At 49.5% G+C, this 18500-nt stretch overlaps 1 protein-coding gene across 2 annotated transcripts in view; it reads left to right on the forward strand.

Annotated features, from left to right (window-relative positions):
- Nucleotides 1-18500, forward strand: part of PTPN5 (protein tyrosine phosphatase non-receptor type 5) — a 47845-nt gene continuing 29345 nt past the window's right edge. Inside the window, exons 1-2 of one of the 2 annotated variants that reach the window (XM_036427144.2) lie at nucleotides 1-337; nucleotides 16324-16400. In XM_036427144.2, coding sequence (XP_036283037.1) covers nucleotides 16376-16400 — 25 coding nt within the window. In that variant the 5' untranslated portion in view covers nucleotides 1-337; nucleotides 16324-16375. Of the gene's footprint in view, nucleotides 338-16323; nucleotides 16401-18500 lie in introns of those variants that run through there. The other variant, XM_036427145.2, reaches the window with a different exon arrangement.

Genomic DNA, 18500 nt, shown 5'->3' on the forward strand with positions numbered 1-18500 from the left:
GGGCGGGGCCGGGCCGGGCCGGGCCGGGGGGTGCCGAGCCCACCCGGCGGCTGCGCCCGCGTCTCAGCAGCCGAGGCGCACGGTGGGGCGGCCCGGCCGAGGAGCGCGCACGGAGAGCGGGACGGAGCGCCGGGCGGGCGCACAGAAGGACGGACGGCCGCCCCCGCACACGCAGACGCACACAGCTCGGCGCCGCTCCCGGCACACACACGCGCGCACACACTCGCAGGGACACGGGCAGACACACGCACCCCCGAGCGCGAACCTCCTCCCGCCCTCCGGCCCGCCCGCCCGCGCCCGGAGCCCGGGGCCCGGAGCCCGGAGCCCGCTCTGGCCGGTAAGTGTGGCGTTTCCGTCGGCGCCTTTGTGTGCGGAGCCGGGAGGATGGGGGCGCGCGGTCCTCCCCGGAGCGGCCTCGCCACGGACACCGCCTCCAGCACCCCGGGGACCCAAGCTGGCGCCCGCCCCCGCCACGCCCCCACGGGGCTCCCGGCGCCCCCGGACCAGGGGTGGGGTCCCCACCCAGGGGAGGAGGCCGGGCGCTGGGGAGTAGGGAAGGAGCGGCAACCATTCCCCACGGAGCTCGGACCCAGTTCCGGGGAGGAGGGATCGGGATAGGTGGGGGTCTGGGTCCGAGCCCCTGCGGCCGAGGCTGGTGCGCGGCTCTGGGCTGCGTCGCCTCTCCGGGGCTGCAGCTCCGGGGGGAGACCAGACGCCGCCGCCAGCCTGTTTGCTTGTCAACTGCGGCTGCTTCGCCTCGCTTCGCGACCCTGAACCCCTACAGCTTAACCCACCCTCACTCCCCACCCACCACCCAAATAACAGCCCAGTGCGTTCCCCACCCCCAGCATGCCCCTTTTTTCTGCAGAGCCTGCAGATGGCCTGGGTCTGAGCTCTGAGGGGCTACCTCACCAAGGATCGTGTCAGGACCAGTTGAACCTTTGGAGTTCATTTAACCCCCTCCTTTTACAGATGGGGAAACTGAGGCCCGGTGAGATGGCTTGACCAAGGTCACCAGAGAGTTAGCCGCAAAGCCTGCATTAGAATCTAGGGTCCCTGGCTTTCATACTCATCCCCATCCCCCCATACAATTCGCTCCTATTCCCATTGAAGACCCAGAATCCCAAAATTCATCTTAGTGTATCAGGAAAGTCTTTGTAATTCCTCCCTCGCCCCCACTTGGAGCGTCATGTGCCATTCATTTGCTACCATTCTTACTGAAAAAAAAAATAAAAAAATAAAGGTTAGCCTTTAATTTGCCTCCTTGGCCCAGAGGAGAGAGAGCTTTCTTATGCAAGCACTCCAAGGTTGGGATTTAGTTTGGGAGAATGAATCAGTCCTGAAACGGAAGTCAGATACCAGGGTGTTCATCCTGGCTCTCCCAAGCATCCCTGAGCCTGTGTCCTCGATTGGACCAGGTGATGTAGCATCCAAGGAGCCATCCCCTCCCCCCACTTTGACCTGCCTGCGTGCCTCCCCAGTCACTCTTCCCTCCTTTGTAAAGGCTGGGTCTTTAATCCCACCAGCCTCTTTCATGGTCTCTTTGTGGAGGTCCCCAGTTCTTTATGTGGGGCCACCTCTTCCTTCCTGATGCGTGTTGGGTATTGCTGACAGAGCTGCTGAGGAAGCTTGAGTTACAGGCTCTGATGGCAGCTCAAGGGCAGCTGGGTGTCCCCAGAGCTGGCACAGAGAGGGTGCCACGGGAGGTACGGTGCAGGAGTGCAAGCTAGATGGTGACTGGCTAAAGTCAGTCAGTCACCTTTGAGGAGACTGCATTGCACGGGATGGTTGGCACGGAGAGCAGTAATCAGTGTCTCGGGGCCTGAGGCGCTAGTCTCAAGCGCTTCCTTCTTGCGTGGGATGAGCAGCCTGGCATGGAGCAGAGCCAGGGTGACCAGGTGATGTGACGCCAGGATCCACCATTCATACTGCAGTCCCCCCTAATTGGCTGTGTGCTCTGGAAGGACCCTTTGCACAGACTTCGTAAGGAGTAGGGGCCCTTGGGTTTTTGCAGGGCAGTAGCTCCCACCCTGAGAGAGAAAAGATCGGGGTTCCAGGCCCAATGTTCCTTACTGGCCGGACAGTTTTGGTTAATGCTCATAGCCTTTCTGGGTCTCAGTTCCTCCATCCGAAAAATAAGATAATTGGATTGAAGAGGTTCTGGATATCTTTCTGGTCTGAGCTGTTGAGGGTTGGGGACACTTATTGATTTAACAGCTATGGGCTGATTGAATATGTGTGCTGGAGGGAGGGAGGAATGAAAAGGGATGGCTTTGATCTTGAGAGATCTTGGTTGTCCTCGTCTATTACTCTGCGAGAAAATAAGAAGAGATGAGACCATGTATGTAGGGTACTTAGCAGGGGGTATAAAATAAGCTCAGGAATTGGTAGCTTTAGGGCCTCAGCTTTATGGTTATACCCTCCACTTCGTTTTTTTCAGATTGCCTAAGGATGAGAGGTTTTAGGGCTTCAAAGTCCCTCTTCCTCAAAACCTTCTCCCCACTGACCTTTTCCTAGATTTAGGGCTCATGCAACCTCCTGGGAGAAGTTGCACTTTTTGTTTACCAGGTATTTCACACCTAAGTGTGATTAATTTATTAATTTATATAATGTCAAAGCTCTTCTTACACCCTGTCACTTATAACTTAATCCTCATAGCATGTACTTGAGATCAGTAGTGTTACTGTTGCCATTTTATAGATGGAGAAGTTCAGACTCGGTTCAACTTGTCTACAGGGGTGTCCTGTGAAAGCCTCCAAGCCAGAGAGGTATCTGACTCCAGATTCTGAACTTTTTCTCCTCTGTCATTTTGCCTGTCCTTTTCCAAAACCTGCCCTAAAAAAAGAGATTGGAAAAAGTTGAGAGGATGGAGGGGTTTTGTTCTTCCAGGAGATCAGGAATGGCTTTCTGGAGATGCCAGGTAGCGTTTGAGTTGGGTCTAAATGATTTGTACAGTAGAAGAAAGGATTGGAAACTATTGCAAGTAGTGGAAACAGCATGAGCAGAGAGTAGGCCTTGGGGGGGCGGGGGGCCGAGTTCTAGGCCAGTGGTTGGCAAACTCATTAGTCAACAGAGCCAAATATCAACAGTACAATTGAAATTTCTTTTGAGAGCCAAATTTTTTAAACTTAAACTATATAGGTAAGTACATTGTTATTTACTCAATTAGGGTTCTCCTAAGCTGGCCTAAGAGCCATACTCAAGGAGCCAAAGAGCCGCATGTGGCTCACGAGCCACAGTTTGCCTACCACGGAAGCTAGGGCTTGTGTAGATACTGGAAAACGGTTCATTCCAACTGGTGCAAAAAGGTTAAAAGAGGAGCAGTGAGAAGGAAGTCCAGGTAGGAGGGTGGAGACAGTGGCTGTGGGCATTGAGTGCTGAGCTAAGGGATTGGTCTTTAGTTTTTTAGTATGGCAGAGACGTGATCAAACCTAACCATTAGGAAGCTCACCCTGACTGCCCGGTGGAGAACAGATTGGAGGGCGAAAACCTGCTGGCAGGGAGGCAGGTAGGAAACAATGGGTGGTCCAGATGAGAGACAAGGAGGGTCTGGACTGGGGGTGGTTGTAAGAATGAAGAGAAATAGGAGCTGCAGTGGCAGCTGGTTGGATATGTTTGCTAGAGGGAGGGAGGAATGAGCAATGGCGACCAGGCTTCGATCTGGACTGGCTAAGGATGCCATTCACAGAAAGAGTCCAACGGGGAAGAGTGGAGAGGCTTAGGAGTGGAGACCATGGATCTGATAGAGAACCATAAAGAATCCTCCTACAAGGCTGGCTCACGGAGCATCCCAAACTGTTAAGGGCTGGCTCGTTCATTCCCTCTTCCATTCTCCAAATGCATTTAAACATCTGTCACATACCAGGCTGTCCTAGGCTCTCGGGACACATCGCTGAAAAAGGTGAACTTCCTGCCCAAACTCTACCAAGGTAGATGGAAAATGAAATATAAGCAAAGATATATAACATTTAAGGGGTGAGCAGTGCTCTGAAGACAATTATGCAGGGTGAGGAGTGACTGGGGGACAAGAGTAGAGAAAGAGATGTGCCTTTAAATAGAATTGTCTCTAAGAAGGTGATATTTGGCCCTAGCTGGTTTGGCTCAGTGGATGGAGAGTGAGCCTGCGGACTGAAGGATCCTACGTTCAATTCCAGTCTAGAGCACGGCCTGGGTTGTAGGCTTGATCCCCAGTAGGGGACGTGCAGGAAGCAGCCAGTCAATGATTCTCTCTTACATTGATGTTTCTATCTCTCTTTCCCTCAACCTCTTCTCTGGAACCATAAAGATATGTTTAATAAATAAATAAATAAATAAATAAGAATATGGCGATATTTGGACAAAGATCTGAATGAAGTGAGGAGGAGACCTGGGAGAAGAAAGGCATTCTAGGAAGAGGAGACCACAGAAGTGGTGGTCTTTACCACTCCCCTGCGGCAGGCAGCCCCTGGTACTCCCATGTCCCGGAGGAAGACACAGGCTCAGAGGTCAGACCCTGGCCTGGGGCTGTGAGAGGAGAAGGTAGCAGAGCATAAGATTTCAGCCAGTTCTCTCTGCCTCCACAGCCATCTTTTTCCTGAGGATCATGGTTGCCTTAGGGTGCATGACCTCAGAATTGTCAGCCCGTCGTGTTTCGAGGGCTTCTGCCCTGGATTAAAGACCGCTGTTATCAGCCCACCCTGGGCCCTGGTTTCCAACTGTCCATTGGCACAGGGCAGTGAGAGAATCAGCCACCCTCGGCCCAGGCTCTGTCCTGTCTTCTCCATCAGGCACCTGAGCAGGACCAGAGAGACCACTCACCTGCTCTCATGCCAGTCCACAGCCCTTCTAAGTGCCTATTAGCTCCTATAAAAACTGGAGTAATGATGTCATCTTCACACAAGAGTCTAATGAAATAGATTGGGAAATATTTGGCACATAGTAGGTGTGCAGCTGAGATTTATTCAATCTGAATTCTTTGACTCCTGCTCCCATCTGGCTTTTTTTTTTTTTCTTTCCCATTCCATTTGACTTCCTGGCTCATACTCCTCTCCCGACAAAGGAGCTGCAGACCAGCTAATGCAGCCTCTGTGAATCAGTTATCCTGATTCTTCCACCAAACCCTAAAGTGCCAGGATCTTCCCAGTTTAGCTGAGCTCAAGCACAGAAGGGTTAGATCAGAGACTGAGGGAGGGGCCCTGACAAAGGACTGGAACTTGCAGTGGGGTATGGCTGGAGCTAGGGGCCTCTCTAGCTGCAGGTGGGGGCAAACCTAGCTCTGAACTCCAGCTTTCCCTCTGTGCATGCTACAAGCTCCATGAGATGTGGTTTTGCAAGCAGTGAAGCTCACAGCCGATGTCAAAAAGAATCATCCTGGGTGATCTGGAGCAAGGTACAGGTGGCCCTGGCAGTCCAGGTCTGGCATCAGGGACATCTAGAGCTGAAACCAGAGGCAGGTGGAAACCAGAGCACAAAGTCATTTGTGATCAGGCTGGGTGTGTAGCCAGTACAGGCTAGGCTGGCATTCTAGTTCCAGTGGTGGAGGGCCTCCATCTTAGAAGGCAGATGAGCAAGACAGAGACTGAGCCTGCCAGGGCAGAAGGCAGAAGGCCAGGTGCTAGGACTGAGCCAGTGTCAGAGCCAGACAAGCAACAGTGAGACTGAGTGCTGTTAACATTCTTAGCAACAGTAATATCAGTTAACATATAGTGTACCATGTGCAAGGCATTCTTCTACGATCATCCTGTTCACTCATCTCAACAATATTATGAGTTAGATGCTATTGCTGGTCCATTTTACAGATGAGAAAACTGGGGCAAGGAGAAGTAAAGTATCTTGCTCAAGATCACTGCCGATGAGAGAGCCTTGATTCATGCTCGAGCAGCCCAATCCCAAAGCCTGTGCTTTGTGGTAATTTTAATGAGCTCTTTATACATGCTCCAACTCTAGCCCACTTTTCATTTATTTTTCCAAGAAATATGTCTTGAATATGTACCTAGTGCCACACAGAGTATTAAGCATGGGAAACAGGAAAGTTCATAGAAGAGGCTGTAAACCTAATGGTTTAAATAAAGGCTGGGCCTAGCGTGGAGGTAAACCCAGTTCGAAGCCTGCTTCTTCTGCTTACCAACTGTGTGACCTTGAGCAAGTGACTCAGTCTCTTCACGTCCCATCTCCATATGTGTAGGAGGGGCTGATAACCGGGTTTAGCTCATGGGGTTAGAGTGAGAAATGAATGATGTCATGCACAGCGCTTGACACGGTACCCAGCACACAGTAAGTACTCTGTAAAAAGAGGCCACAGGGATCCTAACCCACAGTGTGAGGTGGGCATACAGGAATCAATAGGTGATTACCAAGTGCAGAGGTGAGAACAGAGAAGAGAGTACCCAGATCTTCCAGAGGGAGTCAGGGAGGGTTCCACCGAGGAGGTGACATTTGAGCAGGGTGTTGGAAGAGTTTTCCAAGCAGAGGTGGGAAGATGGGGCTTTTCCAGGGAATACAAAGTGCATTCCACCTCGTCATTGGTAAGAGCGTGTGTCAAACTACATGGAAATACCAGAACGCCCCCCCCACAAGAGGTGTGATCTCGCCTTCACGTTTGTAATCGCCTGTTTTCTCCTTGTAAATTAAGCTGTATGCCTGGGGAATCAAGGGGATGTCGAGAGACGGGGCAGAATGGAGTGTTTTCAGTCTAGGAGAGCAGAGTGAAACCAGATGAACATTGAACTCTGAATTCCTGCTCTTACTTTGGGCTCCTGTCCACCATGAGGGCAAGACTACCTGCAACAGGTTCTCATCATTTCAGCTGGACAGGCCTCCACCAATACCTGGCGTTGGTGGGGTCTGCCCTCCGCACTTGGTGGCGCAGCTTTTGCCTAGGCACCAGGGCCCAAGGCCTGGTTTTCCAGGTACCCGGAGCACCTTCTGCTGGTTTCCTACCTCCCCACCACCATCTGCCTCATTAAACCATGACAGCTCCAGAATTGAAGCTTGACCTTAAAGAAAGGTCAGCCTGTAGCATCTCTGTGGGCTGGGCCTCTCCGGCATACTTCCATCTTCCCTTTCCTTGGGTCTGTGCCACACTCACACCCCCGTCTCCTAACAACAGAGCAGGATGGAGGAGAAGACATCATTTATCCGGGCACATCCCAAGCAGAGAACACTCAGACCCCGTGTTTGGGATGCAGAACTCTCCAAGTTTGCAGTCTGCTCAGACGTGGGGACAGATGGCTGGACAGTGGACAGCTGGGCAGAGAGGGTAGGCAGCTTGGCAGGATAGAAATAGCAGTGAACTAAGCATTGGGAGTCCTGGGCTCAGCGCCTATCTTTCCACAAGTTTTGCTGCACGTATCGGTCTGGGTCCTTTGGTTGCCAGCAACAAAAACTGGTCTTAGCAACTTAGGCAGAAAGGCTACTTATCCGAAAGCGTTGGGGTAAGACACAGAATGACAGGTGGCTGGCCCCTGGTCTTGGGCTCTTCCTACGACAAGGAACAGACAGGGCCCCAGAAGAAGAGAGAGAGAGAGCTCCTAAAACAAAATCAGGATTTTGTGAACTACGGTACCTGGAAACAGCTGGTCACACACCATGTGACCTGAGGCAAGTCACCCTTGCCTCAGTTTCCCTACCTGGGTGTTCTAAAACTGGCCTCTCTCCTGCATTCATGCTTTTCACTGAGAAAGCTTCCTGCCCTGGTCCCAGATGGCACCTTCCCCCATCTTGGGAATGAATGATGAGGGAGTAAAGAGAGTGAGCTCTCCCGTGATGGAGGGCAAGCCCTCTCCTTGTGCATGCTCTGGGACCTGGGGCTCATTTGCATGAGGTCATCACCCTGATCCCTTATTCTCCTGGGACCAGCATGTCCTCTGCCCTGCACACTGACCATGCTGATGAAATCTGAATGGCATATGGGCTTTTCCTGGCTGTCACTGTGAAGCTCCTAGCTAGATTCTGTCGTTCAGAGTCCTCGAAACCACCAACCCCAAGACCCTGCCAGGCCCTCCGTTTGACCATTTGTACATCTACAGACTCAAGCCCTGTTCTGAACATCTGCGGTGCAGAGGTGGCTGAGGGTGTTGGGATGCTCCTAGTCACTGGAAGCCCAGTGAGGAGGCAGGTGCATAAACAGCTACCTACAGCAGCAGACAAAGTGTGAGATGGCGGGGGCCGAGATGAGAGAGCTTGATTGTTCCCAGAGATCTGGGAGTGCTTTGTGGAAGAGGTAATGTTGGGAATGAGTAAGATTGGGCAGGAGGGGGCAAGGAAATTCTAGGCTGAGGGAACATCATAAGCAAAAGCCTAGAGGTGGGAGTAGACAGGTCTGATTCAGGGAATGGGGGAGTCTGCTGGGGTCAGAGCTTCCGGAGGGTAAAAGGAGCTCTGTGTTGACAGAAAGGGGTGTCTAGAGGGCCCCAGCAGCTTCCGAGTGTGAAGCCCAAGGTAGAGGGTGTGTTAGTCTGGGGTCAGGACAGGAGATTCCTGGGGGCTCAGCCTCCCATCCAGGAATCCTGGTTTTAGCACCCCAGCTCCTCCTCTGCCTCCCTCCCCAAACCTGTCAGCTATCACTCTGACTAAGCAGTCATTACTCTGGTTTCCCTACCTGGATGTTCTAAAATTGGCCACTCTAGGATGCCTCCTAACAGCACCACTCATCTCCCATCCCACCCCCAGGTAGAAGTGAAGTGCTCCCAACCCATCTTGGATGGACCTCTGATAGAACACATTACCCAGCCATAGCAGTTACCTGTTCTGTCTCCCCAACCAGCCGCAATCTCTGAGAAGATGGGGCAGGCTGGGCCAGGGGTCTCCAGCACCCAACACAAGTAGGGTAGCTGCATGGTACACATTACTAGAACCTTCACAAATGTGAATGAACTGATGATGTGATGATATTGAAGCTTCAAGGGACTTAGTGTCTGACTACTTATTTTATAGATGAGACCTCGGAGACCTGGGTGAGAGGGCATTGCCCCAAGTCATGAGCATGTTGAGGATAGAATTTCAGTGAAACTTTTGATATATAGAGGCACTGTTTACAAGAGCCCAAAAGAGGAAACAATCCTGATGTTCATCACCTGATGAATGGATAAATAAAACCTACCATATTTTCTGGCGTATAAGATGACCCCCTAATTTTACAGTTAAAACATAGGATTAGGCCTATATTCGCTGTATAAGACTACCCCCCACTACAAAGAAAAGACTTACTTTGCCGTCAAGATCTGCAGGTAATTTTTGTGCAATTTTGGTCTTTTGCCTCCTATTTTTGGTTGACTTTTTTTCGTTTCAAAGGTCGTCTTATATGCCGGAAAATACAGGACACTAATAAAGAAATATGCAAATTGACCATAACTCCATGATGCCCATCAGCCAATCAGGCGTGAATATGCAAATTAACCCAACAAAGCTGTAGGGTTTATTTGCATACTCGGGCACAGAGCAGACTGAAGGCTCTAGCCCAAGTGAAGACTGAAGATGACTGAAGACTGAAAAGCCTTGGCTTCTCAGCTACGGCCAGAGCAGAGAAGCCTCAAGGCTTGGCTTCTCTACTGCAGCCAGAGCAAAGGCCTGGGTCCCGGGTGCTGGAGGAAAACCAGTGCCTGCAGCCAGGAAAAGGAGGATCTATTGCATGAATCTTCATGCAACGGGCCTCTAGTATAGCATATTCTTACAGTCAAATATTCAGTCAGAAAAGGAATGAAGTACTGTTAAAATTGCATGAACCTTGAAAGCATTATGCTGAACAAAAAGAAGCCAGGCACAAAAGACCTACATACATTATATGATTCCATTTATATGAAATATTCAGAATAGGCAAACATATGGAAATGTGAAGCTTAGTGGTTGCCAGGGCCTGGGACGGGAAGAATAACTCCTAATGGATGTGGGGTTTCCTTTCGGAGTGATGAAAATGTCTAGGCCTAGATAATGGTGGTGGTTGAACAGCATTGTGAATGTATTAAATGCCATTGCATTGTATACCTTGAAATGGTTAAAATGATGAATTTTATGTTTTGTGAATTTTGCCACAATTTTTAAAAAAAATAAGGAGTTAGTTGGGGCCAGATCAGATGCCCTAAACTGGGTCTAATGCCCATTCCTCAGACAGAGCTGCTGGCTCCCCTTCCTGTTACTTCCCTCCCCGGCCCAGGCCAGGGTAGAGGAGCTTCTGGCACCTCTCATTGTGGGGGAGCCCCATGGTCAGGCGGAATCGACCCCAGGAGGCAGGATTCCCGGCAGCCAGGCCTGCTTCTTGCTCGTGTTCTTCTGCTGAGGCCTAGCCCCTATGGCTTCCTCATCCCACTGACCAGCCTGCTTCCAATTAGCGCCAAATGCTCCATACATCGCGAGCCTCCGGGCCTGGCTCTTGCTTTGTGCACTATGCAATGGAAGTCTTTCCCTTGTGATCCCTCATCCATCTGGGAACATCCTTTAGGAACCAGTTTCTATCTTCCCCTTGGAGAAGACGTCCTCCTCTCTCCACCCCCACCACAGCTGAGCTGAGCTCTTCCCAAGGTGTCACATGCATGTATCAATGAACGCAGGTGTGGGTTCATCATGTTTGCACATGTGTCTCCCCAGGAAGACTGGGAGTTGTGGAGAGAGGGGCCTGGCGTGTCCGTCACTGTATTCCTGGGACAGCTCTGGTGCCTGTTCCTAGGAGATGCTCAGCATCTGCTTGTTAAATAAGGCAATGGCTTTGGGAAGGTTTCCTTCCCTCCCCGACATTCTCCATCACCGAGGGAGGGACAGGCGAGGTGATGTCTCTTTGTCTCCAGGGTTTTCTGGTTCAAAGAGCAACAGTGGGTGGCCACTCCAGCAAGTCGCTGCCTGTTGTCACGGTTTTCTGCTCCTTTGCCGGCTGATAGAAGTGGAGAAGGAGCTAGAAGGAGCCTGCAGCAATCTATTGCAAGCAGCTATTTCTGCTCTTGGTGAGGAGAAGGGGGGCAGTGCCCAGAGACTGGGCTTCTCCATGCAGCCTGAATGGACCATCTTCTCTTTGAGAATCTAATTAAAACCCTCCCCTGAACAGCCTAGTCATGTGGGTTTGGACTAAGGGTACCTGGAGTCCTTCGACTGCAGGTTCTTGTTCCATTTTCCTCTGCAAACTCAAAGTGCTACTCTTTCTGCTTTTCTGATTATGAAATTAGCCATTTTCTAGGAAGCTTATTTATAGAGTCCTCTGCACGCATGCAGCACCAAGCTATTCTGAACACAGCTTCGGGCCTGGAGGCTTAGGTGTAAAAGCATCTGTGAGTCACCCTTGGGGCCCCTTCCAGAGGTATCTGGATATCTTGGTTACTTTTCTGCCCCCAGCGAGGGGACAGCCCTCACGGACTGTCCTTAAGCAGGGGTGCTCTTTAGGAAAAAGAAAAAGCTCTTTCTCAGAACTGGGAGGTCAGGAATAGGCATTCTTTTTTTTTTTAATCCTCACCAGAGGATATTTTCCCATTGATTTTTAGAGAGAGTGAAAGAGAGTGGGAGAGACACAGAGAGTGAAACATCCATATGAGATTGGTTGCCTCCCGTACACACCCTGATCTGCAAGCAAGGTATGTGCCCTTGACCAGAATCAAACCTGGGACCCCATGGGCTGATGCTCTATCCACTGAGCAAACTGGCTAGGTCAGGGATAGGCATTCTTGATCCCAATTTCCGTGGTTGCGATGTACGACCTGGGACAAGTCAGACCCCATTTTGTGCCTCAGTTTCCTCCTCTGCACAGTCATTGCTCCAGATGTGTGACTCTGTGACCGCTCTTGACAGCAGCTCTGGAGGAGGGTTCCAGGTGGCTTAACAAAGTCCTGAAAGCCAGGCAGCTTAGAAGGTAACCATGTTGGAGATTCAAGATCGTCAGGACAACATTCATTTTTTCGGCAAGTATTTAGTGAATGCCTACTACGAGCCAGCCACTGTGTAAGACTTTGAAAATAAAACAGAAATGGTGGTCCCAACCTTGTTGTAATTTCTGGTCTAATGGTTGAGGTAGATTAATCAAATAACGACATAAATCAAAATGAAGTTTCAAATTGTGTCAAGTGCTATTACTTTGGTCTGAGTAACACAGTCTGTGCCCAGCATAACACAGTCTGTGCCCCGAGAAGTAGAGATGGGGGAGCTTTCTGGGTAGAGGGGAAAGTATGTACAAACTCATCCTGCATGAAAGAGGCTGACCAAAGGGCAGAGGTCAAGAAGGAAAGGGACCTGAAATAAGGCTGGAGGGATAAAGGTGGGTCAGACCATGCGAGGTCAAGTAAACTTTGTTAAAGGATCTTTTTCTTTGTTCCAAGTGCAGTATGATGCCATTCAAGTCATTTTTCAAGGAAGCTTATGCGATAAATGTTGAGTTTGGCAAGAGTTGATTCTAGCTCAAGCCTGCCCCATTCAGTTGTACAGGTTGTAAAATGCACAACCTATGCAGCCATATGTATGCATTGGGGCATATGGAGAATGTTTTGGAGGCCAGCCTGAGTGGATGCCAGAGACCAGTTAAAAGATTGCCTCGATGCCCAGCCTGCATGGCTCAGAGGTTGAACATCAATCTATGAACCAGGAGGTCATGGTTCGATTCCCAGTCAGGGCACATACCTGGGTTGTGGGCTCGATCCCTAGTGTGGGGTGTGTGGGAGGTAGCCGATCAGTGACTCTCTCATCATTGATGTTTCTGTCTCTCCTTTTCTTTCTGAAATCAATAAACAAAAAAAAACAAAGATTGCCTCAGTACCCTAAGCATGAGATGCTTGGCTTGGACCAAGATGATGTAGTGGAGAGAGAGAAAGGTGGAAAGACTTGGGAGATGTTTAAAGGGCCTCTCTGTAGGAGAGCTCGGCTCTGAGATTTTAGATTCTCAGAGACAGTGCCAATTGCAATGAGGAAAAAATAAAATGCAATACCAGCTGCAAGCACCTAGAGTTAACCCGGCATGTCTGCCCTTTATTATTTCAGTCCAGCCTCAGGACCAGTCCGAGAGGCAGGATTGCAGGACTGGTGGGCAGAGAGTCAGCTCACCTATTGGGCTTCTTTTTTTTTTTTTTTTTTTTTTTTTTTTTTGTAATTATAAATCTTTTTTTTTTTAATAAGTTTTTATTGTTCATATTATTACAAATGTTCCTTTCCCCCCACCCACCATTGCTCTCCTCCACCAGGTTCCCATCCCACCCTCTGCCCTTTCCCCTCTCCCCATTGTCCTCATCCATAGGTGCACAGTTTATGTTCAGTCTCTTCCCACGCCCCCCTCTCCCCTTCCCTCTCCCCTTTACCCCAAGAATCGTCAGTTCACTCCCCTTCCATACCTCTGATTCTATTATATTCAACAGTTAATATTGTTCATCAGATTTTTTTAATTTCCTTGGTTTTTAGATTCACTTGTTGATAGTTATGTATTTGTTGTTCATAATTTTTATCTTTGTTTACTTTCTCTTCTGAAAGAACCCCCTTCAGCAATTCATATAATTCTGGTTTGGTGGTGATGAACTCCTTTAGCTTTTTTTTATTAGTGAAGCTCTTTATCTGGCCTTCGATTCTGAGTGATAGCTTTGCTGGGTAGATTATTTTTGGCTGTAGGTTCTTGCTATTCATCACCTTGAATATTTCTTGCCATTCCCTTCTGGCCTGCATGGTTTCTGTTGAGAAGTCAGCTGACAATCGTATAGGTGCTCCTTTGTAGGTTACTACCTTCTTTGCTCTTGCTTCTTTTAATATTCTCTCTTTGTCTTTTGCTCTTGGAATTTTAATAATGATGTGTCTCGGTGTGGTCCTCTTTGGATTCCTTTTGTTTGGAGTTCTGTGCGCTTCCTGGACTTGTAAGTCTAATTCTTTCACCAGGTAGGGGAAGTTTTCTGTCACTATTTCTTTCAGTATGTTTTCGATATCTTGCTCTCTCTCATCTTCTGGGACCCCCATAATTCTGATGTTGGTTCGCTTGAAGTTGTCCCAGAGGTTTCTTACATTATCTTCAATTTTCTGGATTCTCTTGCCTTCTAGCTTCTGTGGAGGAGTGTCTTCTGGCTCTTTATGTTCCAAATCTTTGACTTGATTCTTGCGATCTTCCCTTCTGTTTTTAGGACTCAGTAAAATATTTTTTATTTCAGACAATGTATTCTTTATTTCTTGTTGATCCCTTATCATTTCTTGTTGACTCCTTATTAATTCTAGTTGATCTCTTTTCATATCCTCGTAGCCCTTATCCATCTTTTCTAAGAAATTCTTGAAAAAACTTATAAGCGTAGATTTGAACTCTATATCCAGACGCTTTTTGTCCTCCATTTCTTTCGTTTGTGATCTATTTTGTTGTCGCATTTCGCAGTTACAGATGGGACGGGGTTTCAGGGTGGAGCCTGCAGCTTTGGCTTCTGTCAGCCCCGCCCTATGCGGGTCCTTCAGTGCTCGCTGCTGCCAGCGCCTCTGAGAGAAAGGTGCCCTCGATTTTCGCCTGCTGCCAAACAGTCTATGCTCTCCCACAATGAGCCCGGTATTGGGGTTCAGTTCAGTTGGAAATGGAGTTGGAGGTGGCGTTCAGAGCAGTCTGGAGCCCCAGTCTCCTTCCCGTCAGGGCAATCCCGCTGCACAGCCGACCGTCCCTTCTCTGCGCGCAGTGTGCGCGCCTCCGGGACCTCCTTTCGCCTCTCCCCGGGGTTCCGCCTTACAGCCCGGCTCCCTATGGCTGAGCCTGAGTCCCCGGGGTCTGGCCCAGAACCGGGGTTCAGAGCAGTTGGGGGCCCAGCACAGTCGGAGCTTTTCTCTCCTTTCCGCTCGGGAACGCCCGCCAGGCACTCGGCCTCCCTCCTCTCTGGCTCCGTCCTCTCCGCGCGCCGCGTCTCCGTACCTTGGGCTTTTCCAGCTCCTCCGCGCCTCCTTCTGGTTTTCTCCTTGCTTCTCGCTGTAGAATTTCCAGTCAGTCAACCTTCCTGTAGTTCTGGGCAATGTCCGTTTTATATTTTAGTTGTATTTTATTGAAATTGTTGTGTGCGGCTGCAGCTAGGTGTTCACCTGGGCGCAGCCATCTTGGATCCCACCTATTGGGCTTCTTAAAAGTAGTATGCTAGTGGGGCAATAATAAAAGATCCTGTTGGCTGCCAATCCCAAAAATCAAATCCCACTAGCTGAAGCTGACATGTTGGAAGTTATTGAAAGGATTCTGAGGCATCTCGTGGCCTTGGTGGACATGCTGCCCAGTCAAGACTCAGGATTGGCCGGAATGCAGCAACTCCGACATTTCCGACCTTTTCTCCAGGGTACTGCAGCTACCGTGATTCAGCCCCAGTAACCCAGGCTACAGGCCCTTCGGAGTGTGTTTGAAAAGTGCAGGCAAGACCATCTGATTGACCCAGCCTGGTTGGTGTGCCCAGCCCTGGATCAGCCATCCATTGCCAGGAGTCAGAGACATGAAAGGCGGGGGGGGGGGGGGGGGGGGGGGGCGCGAGGCCTGCTGCTGCAGCCTACACCTGCATTTCCAGCCATTCCCACTGTCGGGAGCCCCTGCAAGCTGTGCAGTTGCCCTTAGATGATGTCTGTCTACAGGCATTCAAGGGGTCTGTCTGGTCCACAGCAACCTTCTTCCAGCTTCTTGGGTAAAGGAGGAAAGCTAGACCCCACTGTAGTCCTGGAAGGTGCCCTCATGATCTAGAAAGAGGGTGTTCTCATTTCAGAAAGAAATAGAACGTTTAGAATATGCACACAAAAAAAATACATATAGCTATTTCTGGAGAAGAGCTTTGCATACCACTCACTGTCCACTGCCTGAGGCACAGAGCACTCGCAGTCCTCGGGGAGCTGGGCACAGACTGTGTTACTCAGACCCCTCTATTTGCTCAACAGGGCTTCCAACTTTTAAACCTACGGTAACTGTCAGAACAGCACAGTAGTGAGCGTGTGCCTGGAGTCCGAGACTGTCATTTCATACCAGCTCCCACCCAAATGATCTGTGTAACCTTGGGCAAGTTCTTGAACTTCTCTGAGCCTGCTTAATGATCCCTAATTCATGAGGTCGCAAGGAAGACTCTGTGATAAAATTTGTAAAGTGATTTGCCCATGGTAAGCCCCCCCCCACTTTGAAATCTAGAGAGGAGGAGGAGGAGGAAGAAGAGGAGAAGGAGGAGGAGGAAGAGGAAGAGGAGGAGGAGGAGGGTTGTCATAGTGATGCTACTGTCACCGTTGTCACATAGAAGATACCTGCAGAATTCTGGCTCTGCAGTTTGGCCCTTCTGTTGGTTTTTCCTAAGGTCCTGCTGATGGAGTGGGGTGGAGTTATTCAAAGGGACACAGCACAAGAAAGGAAGGCTTCTGATCTTTGCTCGAGGTTGTCTTGATGCCAGCCTCATCTCCTGTTTTCTCATCCTGCTGCAGGAGGGAGTGAGAGAACCACGCTGCTGATGACTCCGAGGGAGGGGCCCTGGACATGTGCTGCAGTGAGAGGCTGCCGGGTGAGTCTTCCCAGCACCCAGATGCCCCCTTCCCCCAACCCCACCCCCAGAGTTCCAGATGGAGGAGAGAACCCCAGATGACACTGGGGCTGGAGTAAAGCCTGGTTAGCTGGGAACTTGCTTGAGAGGAGTGACTCAGCTGGTCCATAGATCTTCATTTAAGTGGGGATTTGTTTTTCTAATCCCTGATGTCTTGCATCGTTTGGAGCTGCTCTGGCTCCCATGGAGGGAAGAGCGGGTGGCTGAGGGTGTGCTGGGAGGGTGGAGAACTGGGGCGTCCGGGGCTGGCCAGTACATGACCACTGACCTGTAGTGTGCTGTGCAGATTTCAAGAGGTAAGATAGGGAAACACAGCTTGACTGTGGCATGAACCCAAGGTGGGGTGGACAATGTGGAGAAACTACCTGAACAGCCCTGTTGAGAAGCCTGGTTGTGAATGTCAAATTATGCTGCTTGTGTGGTTGACCACACTTGTGGACAGTAGGGGGAGCCTGGCTGTCTGAACCACCGCCCCACAGAAATATTACCAAGGTGCTCCTGCCCCTGGAGGCAGATGTCCAAGACCCAATGCCCAAGTCGTGAAAAGCAGCCTAGAAAGGAATAAAGGGAAGGAAGGTGGGGAAAGATTTTCATGTTGTTTTTCTTTTTAGAAACTTTTTGTTTTTGTTTTCTTCTTATAACAAATATCCATTGTAGAAATATTAGAAAATAAAGCAAGGGGGAGAAATAAAAGAAAAATTACCATTTTAATTTCTTTCCTTCCACACCTTTTTGTTTAAAAAAACAAATCAACAACAAAAAACAGCATTAGCTGGTTTGGCTCAGTAGATAGAGTGTTGGCCTGTAAGCTGAAGGGTTCTGGGTTTGATTCCAGTCAAGGGCACATGCCTGGGTTGCAGGCTCGATCCCCAGGAGGGGGCATGCAGGAGGCAGCCGATGATTCTCATCATTGATGTTTCTCTCTCTCCCTCTCCCTTCTTCTCTCTGAAATCAATAAAAATATATTTTTTAAAAAAATAACAGCCATTTGAATTCTAATATTGAAAACCCAAACCTGTAGCTTGTCAGAAATTTCTTGATTGACAAGGCACCTGAGAGTGGAAACTTCAGTGACACTCTTTAAGATGGATATTTAAGATAACTAGGTATGCCTTTAAAGCAATGACTCTTTAATATAAGCAGTTATTTTGCTCCAACCAGTGGCTCTGTTGCTTGGAGTGTCGTCCTGTACACCAAAAGGTTGCAGGTTCGATTCCTGGTCAGAGCACCTACATAGGTTACTGATTCCATCCCCCATCAGGGTGCATACAGAAAACAACCAATCGATGTTTCTCTCATATCAAGGTTTCTCTCTCCATCTCTCTCTAAAAATTAAAAATATATCCTTGGGTGAGGGTTTAAAGAAAAATAAAATAATCAGTTATTTCATTCACACCATGAGCCAGCATCCCAGCTACTGCTGAAGGTCCTCAGGTGAGCAGAACCCATGGTGCAATTCACACTTTATCCAGTAGGCGGTACCCTTGATCAAAACACGTTGGACTGCCTGATGAGATGGCCTAGGTCTAGGACAGGAGCCACTCCACAGTTGTGGGGACTAGAAACAACTAACGTGAAGGAGAGAATTCCCCAGAGGGATGTGAGAGCTGTCTGTGACTCTCTGAAAGACTGTCTTGTGAAGGGGGCAGCTGATTCATTCTGTGTGCCTCTAAGGAAGATGGCATAAGCCTAGTACATAGAAACTAAAAGGAGGCCTGTTGGCCCACGAGATGCAGAATCTTCTTTCTGACTCTAAAAGTGGTCCAGTTATAGAACTTGTTAATTGAAGAGGTAGAAAATGAGTGTTTCGTCACTGGAGGCATTCAAGTATTTTCTGGACAGACATTGGAGAGGAAATTTCCACAATGGGTAGGAGGTCACGATGACATCAAAAGTCCCTTTCAACTACTGAACAGTTCCGTGATTCAGATGTGAGTCATAGAATTCGGAGATGATTCTACAACCAGGGACGGCCCTACTGGCTAGGAAAAAAAAATCCATTTTGGAAAATAGGACATGATGCATATTTGTCCAGAGAGTAGCATGCGGGGGAGCAAAGAG

This window comes from Pipistrellus kuhlii, unplaced genomic scaffold (assembly GCF_014108245.1).
Source record: "Pipistrellus kuhlii isolate mPipKuh1 unplaced genomic scaffold, mPipKuh1.p scaffold_m20_p_9, whole genome shotgun sequence".
In the NCBI taxonomy this organism is placed as follows: domain Eukaryota; kingdom Metazoa; phylum Chordata; class Mammalia; order Chiroptera; family Vespertilionidae; genus Pipistrellus; species Pipistrellus kuhlii.